The sequence below is a fragment of the Pogoniulus pusillus genome, chromosome 25, assembly GCF_015220805.1.
Source record: "Pogoniulus pusillus isolate bPogPus1 chromosome 25, bPogPus1.pri, whole genome shotgun sequence".
NCBI lineage: Eukaryota > Metazoa > Chordata > Aves > Piciformes > Lybiidae > Pogoniulus > Pogoniulus pusillus.
Genome location: NC_087288.1, coordinates 17991636 through 18018262, shown reverse-complemented (window position 1 = coordinate 18018262; position 26627 = coordinate 17991636). Strand labels below are relative to the sequence as shown.

Below are 26627 nucleotides of genomic sequence, written 5' to 3'. Positions count from 1 at the left end.
ATGGTCTGGCCTTGAGCTCTGTGGTAAAGGGTTGGACTTGATGATCTGTGAGGTCTCTTCCAACCTTGGTGATACTGTGACACTGTGATACAAGAGAACATTACCTCTCTAACCCTCCATCCTCCAAATCACGAAATTCCAGATCAGTCCATGTGGAAAATTTTTCCAAGATGTATGCAGCCAGTCCTACAGGGGAGTCATTCAAACCACAGCCTGAAAAGGAGGAGGAAAAATTAACTATAATGGCAATGTCTGGCAACTAAACTCAGCCTGTTAGAGAAGTGGCCCCGTAACAACACAGCTGTATTCTTCAAACAGAAGAACAAGTTGGAGCCATTTATTGTTGAGTCAAAATGGCTGAGGGAGCTGGGGGTGTGCAGCCTGGAGAAGAGGAGGCTCAGGGCAGAGCTCATTGCTGTCTACAACAACCTGAAGAGAGGCTGTAGCCAGGTGGGGTTGGGCTCTTCTGCCAGGCAAGTGGCAACAGAACAAGGGGACGCAGTCTCAAGTTGTGCTAGAGGAGGTCTAGGCTGGATGTTAGGAGGAAGTTGTTGTCAGAGAGAGTGATTGGCATTGGAATGGGCTGCTCAGGGAGGTGGTGGAGTCACTGTCCCTGGAGGTGTTGAAGCAAAGCCTGGCTGAGGCACTTAGTGCCATGGTCTGGTTGACTGGCTAGGGCTGGGTGCTAGGTTGGCCTGGGTGATCTTGGAGGTTTCTTCCAACCTGGTTGATTCTATGATTCTATGCCTTACTCTGAACAAAGAGCACCCTGGTTTACATGTAGCACCACATTACTTTGAAGAAGAGTGTTTCTTAGTCAGTTGAAAAGGAACCCACACTTCATGCAGGTTTCCCAAAGACTGTGCAAACCCAAATGCCCACAAGCCAATATGATCAAAAGCCAGCTCTGAGGCAATAAAGTCTGTAGTGTTAGCAAGCATAGTACATATATATCAAGAGCCATAGACAGCTTCCTTGCTTAGGACAGCTTGCAATGTAGTCCTGTATCACCAGAAGTCTTGAGAAGACTCTGGTAGCCTCTATGGCCATGCTTCTTCCAGCTACCTGATGCTCCTTTCTTTAGCATTTTTATCATAGAATCAAGCAGGTTGGAAGAGACCTCCAAGATCATCCAGGCCAACCTAGCACCCAGCCCTAGCCAGTCAACCAGACCATGGCACTAAGTGCCTCAGCCAGGCTTGGCTTCAACACCTCCAGGGATGGCAACTCCACCACCTCCCTGGGCAGCCCATTCCAATGCCAATCACTCTCCCTGCCAACAACTTCCTCCTAACATCCAGCCTAGACCTACCCTGGCATAACTTGAGACTGTGTCCCCTTGTTCTCTTGCTGCTTGCCTGGCAGAAGAGCCCAACCCCACCTGGCTACAGCCTCCTTCAGGTAGTTGTAGACAGCAATGAGCTCTGCCCTGAGCCTCCTCTTCTGCAGGCTGCACACCCCCAGCTCCCTCAGCCTCTCCTCATAGGCTTTGTGTTCCAGGCCCCTCCCCAGCTTTGTTGCCCTTCTCTGGGCACCTTCCAGCACCTCAACATCTCTCTTGAATTGAGGAGCCCAGAACTGGACACAGCACTCAAGGTGTGGCCTGATCAGTGCTGAGTACAGGGACAGAATAACCTCCCTTGTCCTGCTAGCCACATTATTCCTGATAGGGGCCAGGTATTTCTGTGTATGGGAAGCTGCCACCTGCCTTGCTCCTCTCCTCAGTGTCCTCAACATTGGAGTAAAGCTCCTGCTTAGGTTCCCAAAGCATGAACTGGCTTTTGGTCTCCAGTCTACACATCAGTGGTAGGGAGAAGAATCAGCCAGAACAGTAGAGCAGAAGGAGCATAGCTAGGCATCTTTCAACTACCAGCTTCCTCCTCTCCTCTCCTCTCAGAGCACAAAAGGAGATAAAACACTAATTTTTAGAACCAAAAAAAATCAAAAGGAAGGAAAAAAATTAGTGAAAAACTATAAAATGCTCATTTTCCCCACACATTTGAAGCATCTACCTGCTTCTGTGGATTAGCTTATGGAACACCATTAAGTAATTGCTTCCTTAGCTATTTTTCCCAATAAAATCCACAAGTGAATTGCTGCTGTGCTGAACTAAAACACAACTGATACCCTTGACTCAGTTGGCCAATTCAGTTGCAAAAGATGCTTTCAAGACAGCAGCACTTACTCAGATTGCTCACCTATAAGTATCTGAGGATTGTTTCATCTAGAAATAGTATACATAGGAATGCCTTTTAGGCATACATTGGAAGCTAAAAGCTTCTTGTGGTTTACATCATTTGAATGTGATCCATTCTCTGTGAAGAAACTATCTTTTGCTCTTAGCTTAGCTGCATCTGAGACATAATTTAGTCCCCAGTGACAGCAGAAGTGAGGTATTAAACTATTTTATTTATGAAAACTTAGAACTAGGTCAGTGGCACTTAGAGCAGGCTCAGTTTTCATGTGCAGATCCACTGCTTCTCCATGCAAAAGGGAGTGGGAGTGCAGTGCTGTATGGGACCTTTTCTGACTTGGATACAGGCAAAGACCCCACCTTTAAAAACCTCCAACTCTCCTACTTGAATTTCCCTGAACAAAGACCACTTTGACTTTCTGCCTATTTTTCAGCAGTGCATTTGGTGTCTGCAGTACAACTGAAACGAACAGCTGAGCAAAAAGGGTGTTTTTAGCTTGGTTTACCAACAGTATCAGGCTTTGTAGCCTGTATGTGAGCATAGCCAGACTCCAGCAACATCTTGTAAAGCACTTTCTTCAAGAAGGGAAACATCCTCCTGACATCTTCATCCTGAAAGCCAAAGAGCCCTGGAAGATAGCGGCCCAGCAGTATGGAGAGCAGCTGCATGAATCCCATCTTTGTAGCTAAGGCTAGATTTAAATGGAGACCTTTCACGTGGCTGGAAAGAGAAAAAAACAGGGGAAAGCCCCCCCCCAAATTAACCAAATGTCATTCAAAGAGGCTGTATTTAAAAGGTAATGAACACAAATGGACATGCTTCATTTCTGATCTGTTGTTAATTACACCATCACCTTCACTGTACTTTGCCGTGTGGTTTCCCACAGGGAAGTGACAAGTCAAAGCAGGAGTACTGCAAGCCATCAGCACACACTGCTGGGCACTAAGTCACAAACCCTCCTTTTGTGCCACTCCAGACTCCAGTGGGGCCATTACAAAACTACTGCTATAAACCAGGTATAAAGCTTAGCTATATAATCTTGGATCTCTGCTTAACACTGAGCACTGCAGAGAGAGAAACTGCAGTGCAGGCTTGGGACAGGAACCCTCAAACGCACAAGAAATAACTGTTCAAATATAAAGACCCAAACAGCTTTGTATGCCAATCACCTGGGAGCTATCTGGGCCAGATTGGTGCAGATGAGCCAGCCAGCATCACCACCTTGTATGTAGAACTGCTTGAATCCCAGTCTGAGCATCAATTCGTAGAACACGGAAGCGGCACTGACAGAATCAAAGCCTGCAGAAAAAGAGAGAGCTCAGCTGCATTCATTCCAGCTACACTTCTGACTCTGCAGCACTTATTCTCACACAAAGGCAATGTCCAAGTTCCTAGAGAGTTACAGGTCCATTTTTCCTTGCTTGTCTGACAGACTATATGAAACCCTTGTCACATCATCCAAGCAAGACCTAGAGAGCAACCAGAAAATATGACAAGTGCTGCCCTAACCCAATTGCTCATGCATTTGCCCCGCTGCGGGGGGGACTCCAGACTCCTTTTGTGCTGCAGCCATACCCCAGCTGAGCTCTGTCAGAAGCACAAAACATTGCTTAGGCAATGTGTTTGCATTTTGTCTCCTGTGAGCAGTCTCATCTTGGAGACAGCTGGAAACTTTTGTTTGCACTAGTAACGCATCTCTCCACTGAATTCTGACCGTGTAAACTATAAGCAGGGAAGCACCTCTCCTGTGAAGACAGGCTGAGGGAGTTGGGGCTGTTCAGCCTGAGGAGAAGGCTCTGGAGAGACCTTAGAGCAGCCTTCCAGTACCTGTAGGAACCCTACAAGAAGGCTGGGGAGGGACTGTTAAGAAGGGCTTGCAGTGATAGGACAAAGGGGTAATGGTTTTAAAACTAGAGCAGTATAGATGGAGACTGGACATTAGGAAGAAGTTCTTTACTGTGATGTTGGTGGAACAGGTTGCTCAGGGAGCTGGTGGAGGCTCCATCCCTGCAGGCTTTCAAACTTGATGAGGCCCTGATCAACCCAATCTAGCCAGAGATGTCCTTGCCAGGGGCGTTGGACAAAATGACATTTGAGAGTGCCTTCCTACCCAGTATATTCTATGATTCCAAGCAGAGAAACACACATTCACCTCCACACACAATTAAATGCTGAACTCAGTATCATTCAGCAGGAGCAGAGAGGTCATTTTGCCCCTGTACTCTGCACTGCTTAGACCACACCTTGAGTCTGGTGCTCAGTTCTGGGCCCCCCAGTTTAGGAGGGACATTGAGATGCTTGAGCGTGTCCAGAGAAGGGCAACGAGGCTGGGGAGAGGCCTTGAGCACAGCCCTACGAGGAGAGGCTGAGGGAGCTGGGATTGGTTAGCCTGGAGAAGAGGAGGCTCAGGGGTGACCTTATTGCTGTCTACAACTACCTGAGGGGAGGTTGTGGCCAGGAGGAGGTTGCTCTCTTCTCTCAGGTGGCCAGCGCCAGAACAAGAGGACACAGCCTCAGGCTGCACCAGGGGAGATTTAGGCTGGAGGTGAGGAGAAAGTTCTTCCCTGAGAGAGTCATTGGACACTGGAATGGGCTGCCCGGGGAGGTGGTGGAGTCGCCGTCCCTGGAGCTGTTCAAGGCAGGATTGGACGTGGCACTTGGTGCCATGGTCTAGCCTTGAGCTCTGTGGTAAAGGGTTGGACTTGATGATCTATGAGGTCTCTTCCAACCCTGATGATACTGTGATACTGTGATACTTCTTTGCTCCAGTTTTCAGCTTATGTAATCCAGACCACAAGCTGAACAAGCAGGTATTTGGTCAAAATCTATCAGGTAGGTACACAACTTGATTTGTTTCAACCACTGCTTACCTACCAGTAGAATGCTGCTGAATGTGGATTCCAAACACCCAAAAGGAACAGTAACAAATTAGGTTTTCTCTTTCCTACTCACACAAGCATTGACTCAGTCACAGTTCATGAGCTGTCACTTCATCACTTGTTATGGTCCTTTGTAACTTATGAAGTCATAGCATCATGGAATGCCAGTTTGGAAGGGAACCTGAAGATCATTGGTCCAACCTTGCTACGTGATAGCAATATAGTTGAAATGAGGTGGCCCAGCACCCTGTCAGGCTGAGTCTTCAAACCATGCAATGTAGGGGAAGTAGTGGATTCTACTACAAAATAATTCTAATGTATCACAGTATCACAGTATTATCAGGGTTGGAAGAGATCTCATAGATCATCAAGTCCAACCCTTTACCACAGAGCTCAAGGCCTGACCATGGCACCAAGTGCCACGTCCAATCCTGCCTTGAACAGCTCCAGGGACGGCGACTCCACCACCTCCCCGGGCAGCCCATTCCAGTGTCCAATGGCTCTCTCAGGGAAGAACTTTCTCCTCACCTCCAGCCTAAATTTCCCCTGGCGTAGCTTGAGGCTGTGTCCTCTTGTTCTGGTGCTGGCCACCTGAGAGAAGAGAGCAACCTCCTCCTGGCCACAACCTCCCCTCAGGTAGTTGTAGACAGCAATGAGGTCTGCCCTGAGCCTCCTCTTCTCCAGGCTAACCAATCCCAGCTCCCTCAGCCTCTCCTCGTAGGGCTGTGCTCAAGGCCTCTCCCCAGCCTCGTTGCCCTTCTCTGGACACACTCAAGCACTTCGATGTCTACCTGTTCTCATGATGATTTTCTTCTGGAGTCCAGTCAGAATCTCCCCAGGAGTAACTTGTACCTATTGCTCCCTGTCTTTTCCATGGGACTCTCTGTAAATTACCTACACCTCGTTCCTGAAGCAAATGAATGGTTCACCTGAAGTCACACTCTTACCTCCCCTTGCCCCATGGCACACAGGATCTTTGTTTCTACACTGAGAAAACAGGAAGGGCCAGGAGTTGCTGTTCTGCTAACTGGGGCTATCTCACTGTCAGACTAGGCTTAGGGCAGTTCAGTTCCTTCTCTTACATCATACCTTTTTTGTGGGGTGCTTCTGAGAAACCAAATCCAGGAATAGATGGGCAGATTACTTCAAAGACGTGTTCATCATAGAGGCCAGGATCCGTCAAGAGAGCGATAATCTTGTAGAACTCATAGAAGGAGCCAGGCCAACCATGAACCATTAACAGTGGCTTTGCAGGTTGCCCTTTAGGCAGGCGGCGAGGCTTCACGTGAACAAAGTGGACATCGATGCCTGTAAACATAAAGCAGTTAGCAAGCCCAAACTGACCACTGACACTAATCACACAGCAGATGAAATCAATAGATCCTTGCTAAAGTCGCCTTTTGTTTTCCCCCCCCCCCCCCCCGCCCCCGAGCATGCAGACAACCCCCACTGCTCTAGGTCAGTTTATCCAAGTGCCTTAAAGTGCTTTATAATGGGCAGTTAAGCATCACAGCAGGCAAACAAGGTCACCGTATTTCTGGGTTTAGACACACAGGCAAATCAAGACAGAGAAGTGAAGAAGACTCCTAATGGTAGCATGGTGACTCACACAGCTTAAAGGCAGAAGAGATGATTACAACAGTCAGGGCCAAGTGCCCTTACATTTCCCCTATGTGGCACCAGACAAGCTGCAGCCAACTACAGATTCTGCTTCATGGAAGGCATACAGCTGCAACTTGATAGGGAGCCCCTCCCAGTTAGCAGCTGTTTGTTTAGGGGTGTTAATCACATGGCTTGGTTTGTGCAGGCCTTCCTTCTCATTTGAACAGGTCTGGCTTCTGTCTCCAGTCACTGATCCCAATGTTACATCAAAAGGAATCAAAATAGCCTTCAGTGAGTGTTGTCTGTGGAGGCCTTCTCTAATGAAGCCACATGTCTGAACTGTTCACAGGCTCACAGGATGTTAGGGGTTGGAGGGGACCCAAGGAGATCAACGACTCCAATCCCCCTTTGGCCAGAGCAGGACAATCCTATCTAACACAGAGCACACAGGAACACATCCTGACAGGCCTTGAAAGGCTCCAGAGAAGGAGACCCCACAACCTCTCTGGGGAGCCTGTTCCAGTGCTCTGGGACCCTTACAGGAAAGAAGTTCCCCCTTGTGTTGAGGCAGAACCTCCTGTGCTGCAGCTTACACCCATTGCTCCTTGTCCTATCCCAGGGAGCAGTGAGCAGAACCTGTCCCCTGCCTCTTGGCAGCCTTCAGATACTTAGAAACATTTATCCAATCCCCTCTCAGTCTTCTCTTCTCCAGACTAAGCAGCCCCAGGGCCCTCAGCCTCTCCTCATCAGCCATGCCCTCCAGTCCCCTCATCATCCTCGTAGCCCTCTGCTGGACCCTCTCCAGGTTGGAAGAGACCTCCAAGATCATCCAGTCCAACCTATCCCCCAGCCCTAGCCAGTCAACCAGACCATGGCACCAAGTGCCTCATCCAGTCTCTTCTTGGAGACCTCCAGGGACGATGCCTCCACCACCTCCCTGGGCAGCCCATTCCAATGGCAAATCACTCTCTCTGTCAAGAACTTCCTCCTAACATCCAGCCAGGAGCCCAAAACTGAACATAATATTCAAGAGGAGGTTGATAAATTCATCATGCTTAAACCAAGGACTTGAAAAACACCTTGCTAAAAGACAGTTCAAGTGTTCAGTTCTGTAGTTCTACCTTTTGTCCAAGGTTCTCAGTCTCTCTTTACATGAGCAAAGAAAACCAGGGAGGTGTTCTAGTACCAGTCCTCTCATGGCTAAGTGAAAAGGTAAGAACTGCAGTCCTGTTTCCTTTGTGCTCCTTACACTATGCAAGCAGTGGGCTTGCTTCGTGTGAAATGCTTTTCCTTAAGCCCATTCAGTGTATGCTTCCCAGAATACAGGAGTTTGCTCTTAGCAGAGCCTGAATGCCTCAATTCTTGATGTATTTAAGCACATTTTACTCACATCAACTCAAGCTCACCAGCAATCCCATCATCTTTCACTTCCCTTCCCCCATCCATGACCATTTTGTGGATTTCTGAGAAACTTCCACGTGCTGACAGAAGCCAGGAACTTATGTGCAGCAGGTTTGATCTTGTCTTTTCATGGCTCATTTTTGTGATCACTCCTAACACAGACATTTCTCCTCCTATTTCTATACATAGTGCATTGTCATACAATGGTAGAGGTTGGAAGAGACCTTTAGAGATCAAGTCCAAGCCCCTGCCAAAGCAGGATCACCTAGAGCAGAGCAGACCACATCCAGGCAGGTTCTGAATCTCCAGAGACTCCACACCAACTCTAGGCAGCCTGCTCCAGGATTTCAGCAACCTCACAGTAAAGAGCTTTCTCCTTGTGTGGAGGCAGAACTTGTGTGTTCCAGCTTGCACCCTTTGCTCCTTGTCAGTGGTGCCCAGGGGTAGGACAAGAGACTGTCAGCATCTTGACACCCACTCCTGAAATCTTTATAGGCATTAATAAGATCCCCTCTCAGCCTTCTAAAGACTAAACAGCTCCAGTTCTCAGCCTTTCTTCATGGGAGGTATGTTGTGGCCTGGCTCAGGAACAGTGTGGCCAGCAGGACAAGGGAGGTTATTCTGCCCCTGTACTCAGCACTGCTCAGGCCACACCTTGAGTGCTGTGTCCAGTTCTGGGCTCCTCAATTCAAGAGAGATGTTGAGGTGCTGGAAGGTGTCCAGAGAAGGGCAACAAAGCTGGTGAGGGGCCTGGAACACAAACCCTAGGAGGAGAGGCTGAGGGAGCTGGGGGTGTGCAGCCTGCAGAAGAGGAGGCTCAGGGAACCCTCATTGCTGTCTACAACTACCTGAAGGGAGGCTGTAACCAGGTGGGGGTTGGGCTCTTCTGCCAGGCACCCAGCAACAGAACAAGGGGACACAGTCTCAAGTTGTGCTGGGGGAAGTACAGGCTGGATGTTAGGAGGAAGTTGTTGGCAGAGAGAGTGATTGGCATTGGAATGGGCTGCCCAGGGAGGTGGTGGAGTCACCGTCCCTGGAGGTGTTGAAGCCAAGCCTGGCTGAGGCACTTAGTGCCATGGTCTGGTTGATTGGATAGGGCTGGGTGCTAGGTTGGCCTGGATGATCTTGGAGGTCTCTTCCTACCTGCTTGATTCTATGATTATGATTCTATGTTGCAGTCCATTACCATTCTTGTAGCTCTCCAGCAGATCTCCGTTTCTCTTGAACTGGGGAGCCCAAAACTGGATGCAGTATTCCAGGCATGGTTTCACCAGTGCAGAGCAGAGGGGAAGGAGAACCACCCTAGACCTGCTGGACACACTTTTCTTGATACACCCCATGGTACCACTGGCCACCTTGACCACAAGGGCACATTGCTCTCCCATGGAAAACCTATTGTCAGGGTTCCAAAAGCCCTGAGCTTACTTTCCCTTTCTTGTCTAGATGATAAGGTTGGGGTTTTTTTTTAAGGGAAAAATCTTTTGCTTTTATCTGTTTCAGCACTAACCCAGTTGTACACATGTAAATTTTGGAGTCCCCCTTATAAGGACACTGAGCTGTTGGAGCAAGTCCAGAGGAGTGACACAAAGGTGATCCACGGGCTGGAACATCTCTGCTATGAGAATAGGCTGGGGGAGCTGGGGGATGTTCAGCCTAGAGAAGGAATTGCTAAGGAGGGACCTTATAGCTGCCTTCTAATACCTGAAGGGATCCTACAGGAAGGCTGGAGAGGGACTGTTCATAGTAGTGTCTAGCAACAGAACAAGGGGGAATGGTTTTAAGCTGAGGAAGAGCAGGTCTAGACTGGATCTTAGGAAGAAGTTCTTCAGTAGGAGGGTGGTAAGACTCTGGAATAGGCTGTCCAGAGAGCTTGTGGATGTCTCCTCCCTGGGGTGTTCAAGGCCAGGTTGGATGAGGCCTTGAGCAGCTAAGTCTAGTTGAGAGGTGTCCCTGCCCATGGTGGGGAGGTTGAGGGAAATGATCACTAAGATCTCTTCCAACCTAAGCCATTCTATGCATCTGTGAAATAAACCCTTTATATTCTAACCACTGTAACACAACCACTTTTTGTCCTAAAGCCATGTGCATATTACAGAGAACTGACCCATTTGAAAGAATGCTCACTTCTAGGATGCAACTAATTATCACCCTCTCCAAGTTGAACTTTTGCCATTATGTGAGACAATTGCCTGCTCTGCTCTCAATCTCCAACTGTGCCCCAAAATGATCCAGGCACAGCCCTAATTCAAGCACTTAAAATGTCCAGTTTCACCGAGCTCCAGCACCAGCAGACTTTAGCTGAATGGCCTCCTTCAGAAGGTGCCTATGCTTTGAGTAAAAAGAGAAACCACTCACTCCTGGCAGCACATCACTCCCAAAGAAAAGGCTTTCTGCTTTTCTAGGCCTGTGGGTGCCTGAAACCGTGCAGCAGAGCACATCTGCCCTGCCAAGCAGGGACAACCTGAGCAGCCAGCACGCCCAGCTGAGGATGGCTGCCAAACCTGATGGCATCACTGTGACAGCAGCAGCTGGGGGACTACGTGGAGCAAAAGCAGGCATCTGTGGGTATTTTTGCACGACTGCATGCAAGTCAGGGAACACATGTCCATCTGAAGATCTGGTTCTGACTCCAAATGCCTGTGCCTGTCTCTTCTTAGCACCAGCTGACAACCCATCCAGGCACAAAGGAATTCCATTTGTCATTCCTTGTCCTAAAGGCTTTGATTCCAAGGGAGTTTTCTGCAGCTTCAGCAGGGATGCCAGTGATCCATCCCATGGCAGGGAGGGAAGGCCCATGCAACACAACCACAGCTCTCTTACCACTGAAACCCCTGGCAGCCAAGATTATGTATTACTGTTTACTTTTTAAAGGGAAAACCACCACATACCTTGAATCTTCGTTTTGAATTGTGGGTACTTGTTGAGGACTTCAACCTGTTTCTTCCAGTTGAACTGGTTTTTCCAGTAGGAGACAACCTTCCTGAGGTACTTGGAGTTAGTACCATAATGGAAGCAACTGTTCTCCAGTGGCTCAGTGAATCGAGCCTGGTCAAGCCTCCTAAATAAGTCCTATAAAAGAAAAAGCCAAAAGAGAAAATATTACAAGCAGTTGTGTCTGCCACCTTGGGTTCTGCTCTGCATGGTTTCTAGTATGAAAGCAAGGCAAGCCACATGCCTAACAGTACACATGCTTTCTGCTGATGCTCCATCAGCTGTTCCAGTTCTTTTTCTCCTCCAGATGGCCTCCTTCCTCTTCCATTTACAGCTGTTCCAAGGCTCTTTGTTTGGCAGGGCTGGCTAACTTGATTGCCAGGCTGATACTCAGAGAGCACAAAACGCTCTTCTGACAGTACTGTGGCTTTGCAGCTGAGGTCTTGTACTCTGTTCCCCAGGTTACCTGTGAGCCCAACCTCACAATCAGTGCATGGATCTAGTCCAAATCTTTTGTTTTCCTTCCCAAGCTGAGGGGCTGGATGTCTTTGCTTAGGAAACACTCTGGGGGATTGCCCATGGCTGCGAGGTTGGTATTAAAGGCTGAAATCAAAGTTTCCCAATCCAGAGTAACTACACACATGACCTTCCTGCGGCACTTCAAGGTTGCAACTGCAAAAATAAGTCCAAATCACTCAGCAAGGAAGGACAGCCAAGGGCCCCTTCCTACTGCAAACACAACCACAGAACTCCTGAAGGTGAAAGGCAAGTCTGGAAATCTAATCCTGCTCAGCTCTCTGAGAGGTTTAAACCTGAAGAGCATTGTCTAACTTGGTGATAGAGCTGTAACTGGCTGAGAGGATAGGCAGGCTCAGCCGAGGCATGGTCTCTGCCTGCAAGCTCATTGTTAGGGCATGGAACACATGCCCAGAAAGCCTGGATTTTAAAATGACATTTCTAACATGTCTGCACACACCTGGCCTCCTGCCTGTGCCCCACACCTTCTGAAACAGGGTTTTAGTAGTGCATGCTACCATGACTTTAACTCCTAGCTAAAGGATGTACTTAAGAGTTTTCCACCCATGGAGTCCTGGTGGATAGTAGGTTATCCACGGGACAGCCATGTGCCCTTGTGGTCAAAAAGGCCAATGGTGTATCCTGGGGTGCATTAAGAACTGTGTGGTCAGCAGATCAAGGGAGTTTCTCCTCACCCTCTTACTCTGCCCTGGCGAAACTATGTCTGGAATAACGTGTCCAGTTCCAGGCCAAAAGGGACAGGGAAATACTAGAGAGTGTGCTAGTTTGAAGCTAGCTACAATGTTCTGGTGAGAAGAACTAGATTACAGGCTGTGGAGAGGAAACAATGGTGATGTCTGCTGCACTCATAGGCTTGCTGAGCTGGAGAAGAACAAGAACCCAAACGCAGATAACAGAGACGTTCCCTGGGCTTTGTGGGCTGCACATCTCTCTCTAACCTAACCTGCCGTCTGTGTGACTGATCCACCTGCTTCCTAACCCCCCTGGCTGACCCTCCAAGCTACCTTAAACATTAGGCAAGATCTAGGGTAAGGTTGAGGGGTGGAAGGAAGGTGGAAGGATGGTTGTGAGCCCCTCCTGGGGACTCAGATTTCTGGGAGGGCTGCTGTGTTTCTGTATTACCTTTTGCCTTGTATACTGTAAACACAAAGCTTCATTCAATTTCCAGAGCCACTGAGTCTAGTCTGGGTGATTTCCTAAGTGGGGGTGGGGGGGCAGGGAACACCCAAACCATCACAGAGAGAGTCTAACAGCAGGCTACAAAGATGATGAACGAGAAGATCTGTGTGATGAGGAAAAGCTGAGGGACCTGGGGCTGTTTAGTCTGGAGAAGACAGAGGAGATCTTATCAATGCCTATAAATATCTGAAGGGTGGATGTCGAGAAGAGGCCAGCCGCTCTTCAGCGGTGTCCTGCGACAGCTCAAGGGGCAATGGATACAAACCTCAACATAAGGAGAAGCTTCTTTACTGTGAGGGTGATGGAACACTGGACCAGGCTGCCCAGAGAGGCTGTGGAGTCTCCTCCTCTGGACATGTTCAAGACCTGTCTGGATGCATTCCTGTGTGACCTGCTGCAGGTGATCCTGTTTTGGCATGGGGCTTGGATGCAGGAGGTCCCTTCCAACACCTACCATTCTACGATTATGCTCTCATCACAGATGTCAGAAGACAGAACTGCACATTTCAAAAAGATCTACAAATTAAAAATTAGCTTTGTGTCTGCAGCCTAAGAGGAAAATATTGGAGAAAGTTCTTCACTGAGAGAGTCATTGGACACTGGAATGGGCTGCCCGGGGAGGTGGTGGAGTCGCCGTCCCTGGAGCTGTTCAAGGCAGGATTGGACGTGGCACTTGGTGCCATGGTCTGGCCTTGAGCTCTGTGGTAAAGGGTTGGACTTGATGATCTATGAGGTCTCTTCCAACCTTGGTGATACTGTGATACTGTAACAATGTCCACTGATAATCTAAGAAGGGCAAACAAAGTGTTAAAAATCTCAGGCCTTACTGAGAAAATAGGAATCCATTCTGAGTTAATAAAATGAGCCACCCAATGAGCACTGGTTCCACCACTACCACACACAGAGCTACAAAATTCTGCAATCACAGAATGGTCTGGGTTGGAAGGGACCACAAGGATCATCCAGCTCCAACCCCCCCCCGCTGTAGGCAGAGACACCTCCCACTACAGCAGGTTGCTCAAGGCCTCATTCAACCTGGCCTTAAACACCTTCAGGGAGGAAGCAGCCACAACCTCCCTGGGCAACCTGTGCCAGTGTCTCACCACCCTCACTGCAAAGAACTTCCTCCTAACATCCAGTCTAAATCTCCCCTCTGCCAGTTCAAACCCATTCCCCCTCATCCTGTCATTACAAGACCTTGTCAATAGTCCCTCCTCAGCCTTAATGTAGGCCTCCTTCAGATACTGGAAGGCCACTCTAAGGTCTCCTTGAATCCTTCTCTTCTCCAGACTGCAGAGCCCCAACTCTCTCAGCCTGTCCTCATAGCAGAGCTGCTGCAGCCCTCTGAGCATCTTCATGGCCCTTCTCTGGACTGGCTCTAACAGTTCCATGTCCCTCTTGTGCTGAGGGCTCCAGAACTGCACACAGGACTCCAGGTGGGGTCTGAGGAGAGCAGAGTAAAGGGGGAGAATCCCCTCCCTTGCCCTGCTGCCCACACTCCTGATTCAGACACAATCAGAGCCTTGCTGTCTAACATATTCTGCAAGGTATCTTGTGAGTGTAATCACCACTGCGGCATTAGCGTTGACCAAAGCAGATTGCTCATTACAGCGACAGCAGCTGCAAACAAAGCAGTCAAGAAGATGAGATACTTGTAACTGCTTTGAAAAAAGGAAAGAAAAAGAACAACCCAACAACATGTTCTCATTCTGGTCTACACCAGCTGAGGAAGGTGCCCAAAGAGGAACAGAGAGCTGAGTAACCTCTAACACGATTGTTGCGCTTCACAGAGTAGGTTTATTTACTGCCAATCTCGCAACAGGCAGCTGAGAATAAGAGTGTGGAGGAGGATGTGAAACCTGCCTATCTCATATCTATCTTCTGAAGTACTTAAAAGACCTACACACATTTGCTTATTCTCCTAAGTGTAATTATTGGCTGATTTTTAAATGCAGCATTTGATTGGAAGTAATATTTGGTCACTTCTTCTCTCTCCCCACTGCAGAGTTTTGCTTACGCTCAGCTCTTCTTCTGTAGTTTCCACCTTAAAGGGTCGAATTGTTGTGTCTTCTTCAGTGTCAGGCTTCTGTCCCTTGCCCCACCAGCCCTCTTTGAGGGGTAATGTTGTCTCTTCTTTTTTCCTGGATAGTAAGAAGTAGATGATGACTGTTCCCAAAACCAGGAATACTTCAAGCAGCATAATGCCTGCAGGAGAAGAACAGAAGTCTGGTAAGCCCGGGCACATCAGAGACGTGTGACATAAGAGGATGCTCCAGGGAGACCTAATAGCAGCCTTTCAGTACCTGAAGGGGGCCTACAAGAATCACAGAATGTCAGGGAGTGGAAGGGACCTCAGAACCTCATCCAGTCCACCCCTGCTGCCAGAGAAGGATCACCTACACCAGAGCACACAGGACCACATGAACATATCTCTAGAGAAAAAGACTCCACCACCCCCCTGGGCAGCCTGTTCCAGTGTTCTGTCACCCTCACAGGGAAGAAAATCCTCCTCACATTTACATGAAACTTCCCATGCCTTAGCTTCCACCCACTGCCCCTTGTCCTGTCACTGGGCATCACCCAGCAGAGCCTGGCTCCAGCCTCCTGCCACTCACCCTGCACATATTTAGGAACACTGATGAGGTCACCTCTCAGTCTCCACCAAGATAGAGAGCCCCAGCTCCCCCAGACTCTCCTCATAAGAAGGATGGAGAGACTACTTCCAAAGGCCTATGGTAACAGGACAAGAGGCAATGGCTTCAAACTGAAGAAGAGTAGATTTAGATTGGGTGTTAGGAACAAGTTCCTTACCATGAGGATGATGGAGCACTGGAACAGGTTGCCCAGGGAGGGTAGTTTGGTCCCCATCCCTAGAGATACTTAAGCTGGGGCTCAGCAGGGCTCTGGACAACCTGATCTAGTTAAGGATGCCTCTACTTACGCAGAGGGGGCTGGACTAGATGACCTGGCCTGGATCAGGAACAGTGTGGCCAGTAGGACGAGGGAGGTTACTTTTCCCCTGTACTCAGCACTGGTCAGGCCACACCTTGAGTGCTGTGTCCAGTTCTGGGCTCCTCGATTCAAGAGAGATGCTGAGGTGCTGGAATGTGTCCAGAGAAGGGCAGCAAGGCTGGGGAGGGGCCTGGAACACAAAGCCTATGAGGAGAGGGTGAGGGACCTGGGGGTGTGCAGCCTGCAGAAGAGGAGGCTCAGGGCAGAGCTCATTGCTGTCTACAACTACCTGAAGGGAGGCTGTAGCCAGGTGGGGTTGGTCTCTTCTGCCAGGTAACCACCAACAGAACAAGGGGACACAGTCTCAAGTTGTGCTGGGGGAAGTCTAGGCTGGATGTGAGGAGGAAGCTGTTGGCAGAGAGAGTGATTGGCATTGGAATGGGCTGCCCAGGGAGGTGGTGGAGTCACCATCCCTGGAGGTGTTGAAGCCAAGCCTGGCTGAGGCACTTAGTGCCATGGTCTGGTTGACTGGCTAGGGCTGGGTGCTAGGTTGGCCTGGATGATCTTGGAGGTCTCTTCCAACCTGGTTGATTCTATGACCTTTGGAGGTCCTTTCCAACCCAGACCATTCTGTGGTAACTTTGTGAGGATTACAGCAGTTTGAATTCTACCTTTAAAAGAAACTTATCTAAATGATATTGTCACTCACAGCACAGTTCTGCAGAATTTCAGGAATAGGATGCTTCAACCCAAGAGGAATTAATTGTTTTGCGTAAAAGACAATTAGTAAAAAGCAGAACTTGAAGCAAGTCAAGAGCTCACATTGGTAATTAAACAGTCCTCTAATTAAACACAGCACATTGGCTTCCTCAGTGGCTGCTGACTGCTGCTGAACTTCAGCATTAAAGAGATGACTGTGGACATAATTCAAGTTTAATGCTTCCTCTTTTTCTAATGCTCGAGATTCCCCCAAATCCCAAAGTAAAGCATCTTTTCAGTGAGGCTCAAACATTCACTGTTACAGATCTGGAAGGACAGACACATATAGAGAAGAAAAAGTGAAGAGCATGAGGGCAGTTACCTTGTACCTCCCAGCCAGCCTGGGGGAGTTAGGGCAGGGATATATTTACACAACCCTTGAGAAGCAGCACACAAGGTAGGAGGACCTTCCCTTATTTCCTCCTCTGAACTACCTTAAAGAGGAAACAAAAGACCACATGCAAGCTGCCCTGGCACTAAAATGACCTTCCCCAAGTGATAAAATTCTGTAGTCTTCTGTCTGAGAATGTGATGTCAGTCTTTGCTGTCTACAACTACCTGAAGGGAGGCTGTAGCCAGGTGGGGTTGGGCTCTTCTGTCAGGCAAGCAGCAACAGAACAAGGGCACACAGCCTCAAGTTGTGCCAGGGAAAGTATAAGCTGGATGTTAGGAGGAAGTTGTTGGCAGAGAGAGTGATTTGCATTGGAATAGGCTGCCCAGGGAGGTGGTGGAGTGGCTGTGCCTGGAGGCGTTCAGGCAAAGCCTGGCTGAGGCACTTAGTGCCATGGTCTGGTTGACTGGCTAGGGCTGGGTGCTAGGCTGGCCTGGATGACCTTGGAGGTCTCTTCCAACCTGCTTGATTCTATGTTTGATAACACAACCGCAGGGCTGTTGTGCTTCAGTCAAACAGAACACCATCAACAAAAAAAACATCCATTTGAACAGTTCCATGCTGAGCAGAGTTGCTCACAAGGCTCTCTTTAATGTTTTCAAGCATCCCTTTAACAATGCAAAATGTTTAGGGAACAATACTGTCATCATTTTGATGCAGAGTTTTAAAGAACGTTGTGTTTCAGACACTCCTTTGTTGGGGAACTGAGAAGACACAAAGCATTTCAAAGCTTCAGTAGGGCAGGCAATGTTTATGAAACAGAAGAGCCTTCTTCCTCTCCAGAACTGGAAGGTTTTGTTGCTTTTGCTGCTGCAGAGTAATTTGATGCTCTGCAATTGCTCAAGAGATATTCCTGGATCAAAACAGGAACTTGTGAGGCAGGTTTGTGGGAGTTCGTGTGAGCATAACAGGAGTAAAAGGGACCTGTCTTGTACATTTCTGTCCTGGGTTAGAGTGGATCTCTTCCCCCACTAGAATAAACTCACCACGACATGGTGAGAGGCCTCGAGCACAAGCCCTATGAGGAGAGGCTGAGGGAGCTGGGATTGGTTAGCCTGGAGAAGAGGAGGCTCAGGGGTGACCTTATTGCTGTCTACAAGTACCTGAAGGGTGATTGTGGCCAGGGAGAGGTTGCTCTCTTCTCTCAGGTGGCCAGCACCAGAACAAGAGGACACAGCCTCAGGCTGTGCCAGGGGAAATTTAGGCTGGAGGTGAGGAGAAAGTTCTTCCCTGAGAGAGTCATTGGACACTGGAATGGGCTGCCCGGGGAGGTGGTGGAGTCGCCGTCCCTGGAGCTGTTGAAGGCAGGACTGGACGTGGCACTTGGTGCCATGGTCTGGCCTTGAGCTCTGTGGTAAAGGGTTGGACTTGATGATCTGTGAGGTCTCTTCCAACCTTGGTGATACTGTGATACTGTGAGTTTTTTGGGAAGTCAGGGAAAGGTGAAATTGTATTACTCAGAGTTTAAATCTAACAGTATAAGGAGAAACAAACTACTAGAGAAAATATAGTAACCTTAAGGAAGATGGGGAAGGGGTCAAGTGGCAGTGAAGCAGCAGCAACCAAAACAGCAGCTGGGGAAGTTAGCAGCAGGCACAGCTGAAGCAGCAGAAGCCAGCAAGGGGAAGGTCCAAGCTGTGCTTCCAGACATAAAGCTCTTGATGCTCACATGAAATAACTTACCCATATGGCCTATCCCTAGAATGTTCACCTCTCCCCTATGTCTGAGCTAGAAATCCAGCTCCAGCAGCCACAGCTCTCTTTCTGTGACAGGACAGATTTTACTCAGCCTTTTCAGCTTAATTTCCTGACGCTTGGCAATAAATAAATGGACACAGTAATCACCCAGTAAAACGTTTGTACAGAAGTCAGGCACTATGGAGGCAGGACAGCAAGCTACAAAAATGTATTGCTTAGACATGCAAGTGCTAGAAGCCTTGAAAAGTGACCTGAAATTCCTTCATCTTGGAGACTGGAGAAATGGGAATGACAGGCAGTGAAAGAACTTGATGTGTTTATTCCTTTCACTGGCCCCTCCATAATTTCAGTCATTTGAGGAGGTGCTAATGCTTCTCCACAACGTTCTCTGAAGCACAAGACAACACTCTTTTCCCACTTCCACCATACTGGGGCCATAACTTACCCTGGAATTACAAAGTTTGTCCAATTTCAGCTTGCCTCAACACAAACTCCTGCAGTCTAGGAGCCTCCTGAGCACAATTAAGTTTTACTGCAAAGCAGAACTGAAGGGGCTTTTAGAAACCTCAAAGCACTTTAGACAGAAATATTACCTACCACAGTATTTAATAGCATTTCTATTACTAAGTCTTCACACAGAAGGAACAGCAGCTTCCCTGAATTCACAACACAACTCAGGCCATGTCTAGACTGGAAATGTTCAGCAGCATACCCATGTAAACACCACAGTACAAAAAAATCCAACTTGGCCTCCTTGAGTGTGTTTACAGAGCTCCACAACAAGAGGAAAGAGCAGCTGTCTGTGCCAGTCCCTGTTGCCTGGGCAGGATGGCTGGGATACCTAGAGAACTTGACCAGTTCTGCTCACCACAGTATAGGAGGGACATTGAGGTGCTGGAGTGGGTGCAGAGAAGGGCAATGAGGCTGGGGAGAGGTCTGCAAAACATGACTATGAGGAGCGGCTGAGGGTAGTCTACAACTACCTGAGGGGAGGTTGTGGCCAGGAGGAGGTTGCTCTCTTCTCTCAGGTGGCCAGCACCAGAACAAGAGGACACAGCCTCAGGCTACGCCAGGGGAGATTTAGGCTGGAGGTGAGGAGAAAGTTCTTCCCTGAGAGAGTCATTGGGCACTGGAATGGGCTGCCCGGGGAGGTGGTGGAGTCGCCGTCCCTGGAGCTGTTCAAGGCAGGACTGGACGTGGCACTTGGTGCCATGGTCTGGCCTTGAGCTCTGTGGTAAAGGGTTGGACTTGATGATCTATGAGGTCTCTTCCAACCTTGGTGATACTGTGACCTGGGGGTGTTTAGTCTGGAGAAGAGGAGGCTGAGAGGAGACCTTACTGCCCTCTACAACTACCTAAAAGGAGGTTGTAGTGAGCCTGGGGCTGGTCTCTTCTCCCAGATTACTAATGATAGGACAAGAGGAAATGGCCTCAAGTTGCATCAAGGGAGGTTTAGATTGGATGTTGGGAGGAAGTTCTTTCCTGAGCAGGCGGTCAGGCACAGGAACAGGCTGCCCAGAGAGGTGGTGCAGTTGCCATCCTTGGAGGTGTTCAAAAAGAGAGTGGATGTGGTGCTTCAGGCTATGGTCTAGTGATGAAGGATGCTGGGATGAAGGTTGGACTGGCTGATCCTGGTGGTCCTTTCCAACCATAGTGATTCAATGTTGTGCTGAGGGATTTGGTTTAGTCAAGGACTTGTCAAGTGTGAAACTAATGATTGGACTCGATGAGCTTGAAGGGCTTTTCCAATCTAAGAAATTCTGTGATCCTGTAAAACAGAGGACTTCCTCCTGGCTGATGCTGTGTCAGCACCATCCCCTCCAACACAGTGACACAGGCACACCACCCACCACTATGCTGCTCTACCCAGGAACAGACTCCCAGCCCATTCTCTAGCAAGAAACTTTTATGTCCTAACTCGCTGGATTACCCAGATCTACAAACATATTTCTGCTTCCCCCATCTGCTCCCAAGGAGACTTGAAACCCAGAATTTCCACTGCAGGAGCTACAGGGGAGAGAGACTGCATACCAATTATTTTGCATTTTCCCCAGACTGCCTGTACAAAGGCTGTGCTATGTGAAAAGAGCAATTTTGGTAATTAATTCCAAACAGATTTTAGGATGAGCTTGTTTACAATCCAGCAGCAACTGCTAAAAATCAATTTCAGATCTCACAAAAGTTCTGTCTTCTATCAAAGAGAAGTGGAGCTGGTGACAAATGGATTTGCATGAAATGTCATTTTCCCCTGGAAGAAGCTGCCTCTAATGCTGGTTGGATTAGTTTTCACTAACAGAGAGATAGCCCAACTTGCTTTCTGCATTAAATCTCTCTCAGTTCCCTTGCAAATGTCTGTAAAATTCCTAATTACAACACACACAGGGGCCTAGGGCTCAAACTATGCTACATTTGAGTCCACAGGAGAAAGAGGAAGGGCAAAGTGTGTCAGCAGTATTTTAACTTGCACTAGTTCCTAGCACAGACTTTGCTAGCTATGAGTTACTGAACACAGTATGCTCCTACCAACCTCTCCAGCCTGTGCTGAAAGGAAACCACTTAGAGCAAGCACAGTTAATGATTTCCCAAGTGTGCTATTCCACATAGTTCTCCAAAACTCCCATGTGATATTAGCACAGCATGAAGCAGCCTCAGCGAGGACACATTTGCAACCAGAACTTCCTTAGCTGATGACTGCTGAGCTGTTGTGAGATGGAAGTTCTTAGTCCCTTATGCTTGTTCCGTGACACAGCAATACAGCTGCATGGGGAAGGAGGCTTGGGTACAATAACACTTTCTACTCCTGCAGTTTTCAGAGATGTACACAACAAAGTGCTGGTGCTTTTACTCTAAAGTCAGAGAATCATAGAATCAACCAGGTTGGAAGAGACCTCCAAGATCACCCAGGCCAACCTAGCACCCAGCCCTAGCCAGTCAACCAGACCATGGCACTAAGTGCCTCAGCCAGGCTTGGCTTCAACACCTCCATGCACAGAGACTCCACCACCTCCCTGGGCAGCCCATTCCAGTGCCAGTCACTCTCTCTGACAACAACTTCCTCCTAACATCCAGCCTAGACCTCCCCCAGCACAACTTGAGACTGTGTCCCCTTGTTCTGTTGCTGCTTGCCTGGCAGAAGAGACCAACCCCCACCTGGCTACAGCCTCCCTTCAGGTAGCTGTAGACAGCAATGAGCTCTGCCCTGAGCCTCCTCTTCTGCAGGCTGCACACCCCCAGCTCCCTCAGCCTCTCCTCATAGGCTTTGTGCTCCAGGCCCCTCCCCAGCTTTGTTGCCCTTCTCTGGACACCTTCCAGCACCTCAACATCTCTCTTGAACTGAGTGGCCCAGAAGAAATTGTTCTTGGTTCTACTAACTATATTTGAGTCTCTGGGAAATTTAAACTAGAACTGAGCCAGTGTCCTACCTTCTCCAGCCATTACATTTTTATCATTATGTAACACCAGAAACAGACACCTCCCCAAAAAAAAATCAACCAGGGAAGTGAAGACACTTGTGTGAGAAAAGCTTCCTATTTATGTAGTTTGTGTAAGCATTATGACAACCTTCAAAACAGCTTAGCAATGCAGGAATCAGTTAGCATACAACTGGTAACATCTCCCAGGTGAGCATAGAAATGATACATTAACACTGTAGGAAGGAAGGAGAGGTAGGCAGGGGATGCAATAAAGTACTCTGTGCAGGGAGGCAAATCAAAGACAGGAAATACAAATCCAACAGAGCTGTTGGCTTGTCTGGATAAGACATTGAGCACTTACATATTTTGCTGCCATAGGGAGGAGGCACACAATGCCATCTCCAAAACAGCAGGAGGAGATGATGATGATGTCATTCTGCTCAACAATCTTCTTCCAGACTCTTTGCAGTCAGGAATTAGGCAGCACAGCAGGAGCCTAATTAGATGACTAGAACCAAAGAAAGGGGTCACCTCCCCAAAGGAGGAGAAACCATGCCCTTTCCTTGAGGATGGCAGCTATGCTTCTCCCAGGAGTGGGGACCACTGCATCCAGGGCTGGGGTATGCCCCCATCACCCTACACTTGTGCCAGTGAGGCACTGGTCCCTTGCAGCTGTTCATCTGCTGTGCCTCTTGCATAAGATTAACTATCAGAGAAACAATTTAAGGCTCTGAGGGTATCCATATGCATCACCCAGAACTTAAGGTAGTTAGTGCCCAAGGCACTTTCATTCCAAGGAAGAAGCTGAGCACCTTATACAAATGATTTCCACCTGATTTTTCCCACAAAACAATGACAATCAATTGTGATGGACAAGAGACAATGGAGGCAAACTGGAACACAAAGCTCCAACTCAACATGAGGAAAAACTTCTTTACTGTGAGGATGCCAGAGCAGTGGAACTGGCTGCCTAGAGAGGTTGTGGAGTCTCCTCCTCTGGCCACTTTCAAGACCCATCTGGATGTATTCCTGTGTGACCTGCCCTAGGTGATCCCACTTTGGCAGGGAGGTTGGACCTTATCTCCAGACATCCCTTCCAACCCTTACTATTCTACGACTCTGTCATCTCTTCAGTACTACACTGAAAACCCACAGGGCACCAAGATCCAAGCCTAGCTAAACATAGAAAGTTTACCTCCCTTCAGGTAGTTGTAGACAGCAATGAGCTCTGCCCTGAGACTCCTCCAGGCTGCACACCCCCAGCTCCCTCAGCCTCTCCTCATAGGCTTTGTGTTCCAGGCCCCTCACCAGCCTTGTTGCCCTTCTCTGGACACCTTCCAGCACCTCAACATCTCTCTTGAATTGAGGGGCCCAGAACTGGACACAGCACTCAAGGTGTGGCCTGAGCAGTGCTGAGTACAGGGGAACAATAACCTCCCTTGTCCTGCTGGCCACACTGCTCCTGATGCAGGCCAGGATGCCATTGGCTCTCTTGTCCACATGGGCATGCTACTGGCTCATCTTCAGCTACTCTCTACCAGTGCCCACAGGTCCCTTTCTGCCTGGCTGCTCTCAGCCACTCTGTCCCCAGCCTGTAACACTGCTTGGGGTTGTTGTGGCCAAAGTGCAGAAGCCAATATTTTGCCCAGTCTGATCTCTAGACAAGTCCCAGATTCATGCTGTACCGCTCAGCATGTGTTCTTCTTTTCACTGTGGGATTTTCCATTAGTCTAATTCTCTCAAGATCCTTCCATGAAATCAGAGAGGGAAAGATCTTCAACTAGCAGCTTTACAAGCTTTTTGTATTAGCACAGTCAGAAAACAGTGTTACCAAACCCTTTAATTATAAACAGATGCAGAACTGACATGTATGTGGTGCCCTAGAGGGGAAAAGAAAAGTAAGGAGAACAAACAGTTGGAGATCTTGCACTGTGAAGTACATAAGAACAAAGTAAAAGGCAATCTTTCTGTTAAAAGAAGGTGTGGTGATGGAAATGATGAACACAAAGACTGCCAGAGGGAATCTCTGGTAATCTGCAAGACTGTGAGATGAGGTGCACACTGTAAATTTAATTTAGGAGCATGACTCCCAAGTAGTAAAGGCAGCCCTGAAAGAAAACATGTAGATGAGAGAGTAAACAACCAGAAAACCACAACTATAAATGTGACTATGGAAACAGGAACAGATAGAAACTTGTTATCTCTCTATGAAGACTTAAATTCTCAAAGAGAAAAACAACTTTGAATTAGGAGAGGAGCAGAACAGATGGTAGTCATCATTTTCTGTCAAATAACTGCAACACCAAAAGGATGTGCCAGAGTAAACATGTAAGGAGAACGATTCTTCCTACTTCATCTCTCCTAATAACAACTAAATATTTATCACAGTATCATCAGGGTTGGAAGAGACCTCACAGACCATCAAGTCCAGCCCTTTACCACAGAGCTCAAGGCCAGACCATGGCACCAAGTGCCATGTCCAACCTTGCCTTGAATTGCCCCAGGGACGGCAACTCCACCACCTCCCCGGGCAGCCCATTCCAGTGTCCAATGACTCTCTCAGTGAAGAGAGTTCTCTTGGGATTTAAGGGCTCCACCTCAGTAAGTGCACTAGCTGTACCCACCAGATTGGAGTAGCTGACACTTAAAGCTTAGAAGAGGACTAGGTCCTTCAACAGGACTTTATTTTTGATTCATAACACAGTAATTCTGACCTAAAAGAAAGATTCATCTCCTGTTAGACAGCACAGCACACTCAGGGTACAGATGGGCTGGGGAGCCAGGGAATACAGAACAAATTGGTAGAGCAATATTGTGTGTCCTCATCAGTGGTAGTCTACAACTACTGCTGTCTACAACTACCTGAAGGGAGGTTGTAGCCAGGTGGGGGTTGGTCTCTTCTCCCAGGCAACCAGCAATAGAACAAGGGAGGACAGTCTCAAGTTGTGCCAGGGGAGGTCTAGGCTGGATGTTAGGAGGAAGTTGTTGCCAGAGAGAGTGATTGGCATTGGAATGGGCTGCCCAGAGAGGTGGTGGAGTCACCATCCCTGGAGGTGCTCAAGAAAAGCCTGGCTGAGGCACTTAGTGCCATGGTCTGGATGACTGGATAGGGCTGGGTGATCTTGGAGGTCTCTTCCAACCTGACTGATTCTATGACTCTTGTTCAAAAGAAGGGAAAAAAATACATACATTGACTGCAGGGTGCCATAAATATGAGAACTGAGGTAAATTGTGCTAGTTTGAGCCTAGCTAGAATGTTTTGGTGAGAAGAACTAGATTACAGGCTGTGGAAGGGAAACAGTGGTGATGTCTGCTGCACTCATAGGCTTGCTGAGAGGTATATCAACAAGAATCCAAACATAGATAAGGCACTTCTGCTTGGGGCAGTGCCTGAGATGCACTTCTCTCTAGCCTCTCTGCCATCTCTCTGATTAATCCACTTTGCTTCCTAACCCCCTGGCCAAACCTCCATTCTTCCCTGGGACAGGGGTAAGGTTGAGAGGGGTGGGAAAAGGTGGAAGGGCAATTGGGAGCCCCTCCTGGGGACTCAGGTTTCTGGGAGGGCTGTTGTGTGTCTGTATTACCTTTTACCTTGTATATAACTGTATATACTACCCATGTGTGCAAAGAAAAACAATGTTTGCTGAGCCTTCACTTGCCTTGTGGATTACACCTAATCATCTCCAACAGAGATGTTACAGGAAAAAAAGTAGAATGAATGCCAAAGAACAGCTGACTTTTCTGAGAAGACCCCTAGAAAACAGCTCCTGTTCTTTATCCCAGTAGGATCTCTCCATAAACACGACCACAGATAATTTCCTCGCTCTGGCAAACAGTATCACAGTATCACCAAGGTTAGAAGAGACCTCATAGATTATCAAGTCCAACCCTTTACCACAGAGCTCAAGGCTAGACCATGGCACCAAGTGCCACGTCCAATCCTGCCTTGAACAGATCCAGGGACGGCGACTCCACCACCTCCCCAGGCAGCCCATTCCAGTGTCCAATGACTCTCTCAGGGAAGAACTTTCTCCTCACCTCCAGCCTAAACTTCCCCTGGCGTAGCTTGAGGCTGTGTTCTCTCGTTCTGGTGCTGGCCACCTGAGAGAAGAGAACAACCTCCTCCTGGCCACAACCACCCCTCAGGTAGTTGTAGACAGCAATAAGGTCTCCCCTGAGCCTCCCACAGCTCTCCTGCACCTGCACCCCACAACTCTTCTGCATTCCCACAAAGTATACACATATTGAAGAACAGGAAGGAACTAAAGATAGCAACCATGACTCCCACAAGAACATTCCCAGCCCTGCCAATCAGCAATGTTATCAATAACAATGTGTTTAAATATAAATGAAAGCTGATAGTGCCCCTGAAAAAAAAACAACAAAGAAAACACACCTAAACCAAATACCTAACCCTAACCCAACCCCCCCCCCCCGAAACCCAAACAACAAAACCAAATCCCATTTATATTAATTATGTGTGCATAAAAATCATTGTATTAGCCAATCTTCTATGGCTGGCAGGACCAAGGGCAACGAGGCTGGGGAGAGGCCTTGAGCACAGCCCTACGAGGAGAGGCTGAGGGAGCTGGGATTGGTTAGCCTGGAGAAGAGGAGGCTCAGGGGAGACCTCATTGCTGTCTACAACTACCTGAGGGGAGGTTGTGGCCAGGAGGAGGTTGCTCTCTTC

The 26627-nt window shown here is 48.4% G+C and overlaps 1 protein-coding gene across 4 annotated transcripts in view; it reads right to left on the bottom strand.

Annotated features, from left to right (window-relative positions):
• The window catches only part of EPHX1 (epoxide hydrolase 1), a 40403-nt gene that overhangs the window by 8269 nt on the left and 5507 nt on the right, over positions 1 to 26627 (bottom strand). For 3 of the 4 annotated variants that reach the window (XM_064164600.1, XM_064164598.1, XM_064164601.1), the window contains exons 2-7: positions 14742 to 14929; positions 10966 to 11146; positions 6164 to 6382; positions 3365 to 3494; positions 2701 to 2915; positions 105 to 213 (exon numbers count right to left, since the gene is read on the bottom strand). In XM_064164600.1, coding sequence (XP_064020670.1) covers positions 105 to 213; positions 2701 to 2915; positions 3365 to 3494; positions 6164 to 6382; positions 10966 to 11146; positions 14742 to 14924 — 1037 coding nt within the window. In that variant the 5' untranslated portion in view covers positions 14925 to 14929. Of the gene's footprint in view, positions 1 to 104; positions 214 to 2700; positions 2916 to 3364; positions 3495 to 6163; positions 6383 to 10965; positions 11147 to 14741; positions 14930 to 22298; positions 22321 to 26627 lie in introns of those variants that run through there. The other variant, XM_064164602.1, reaches the window with a different exon arrangement.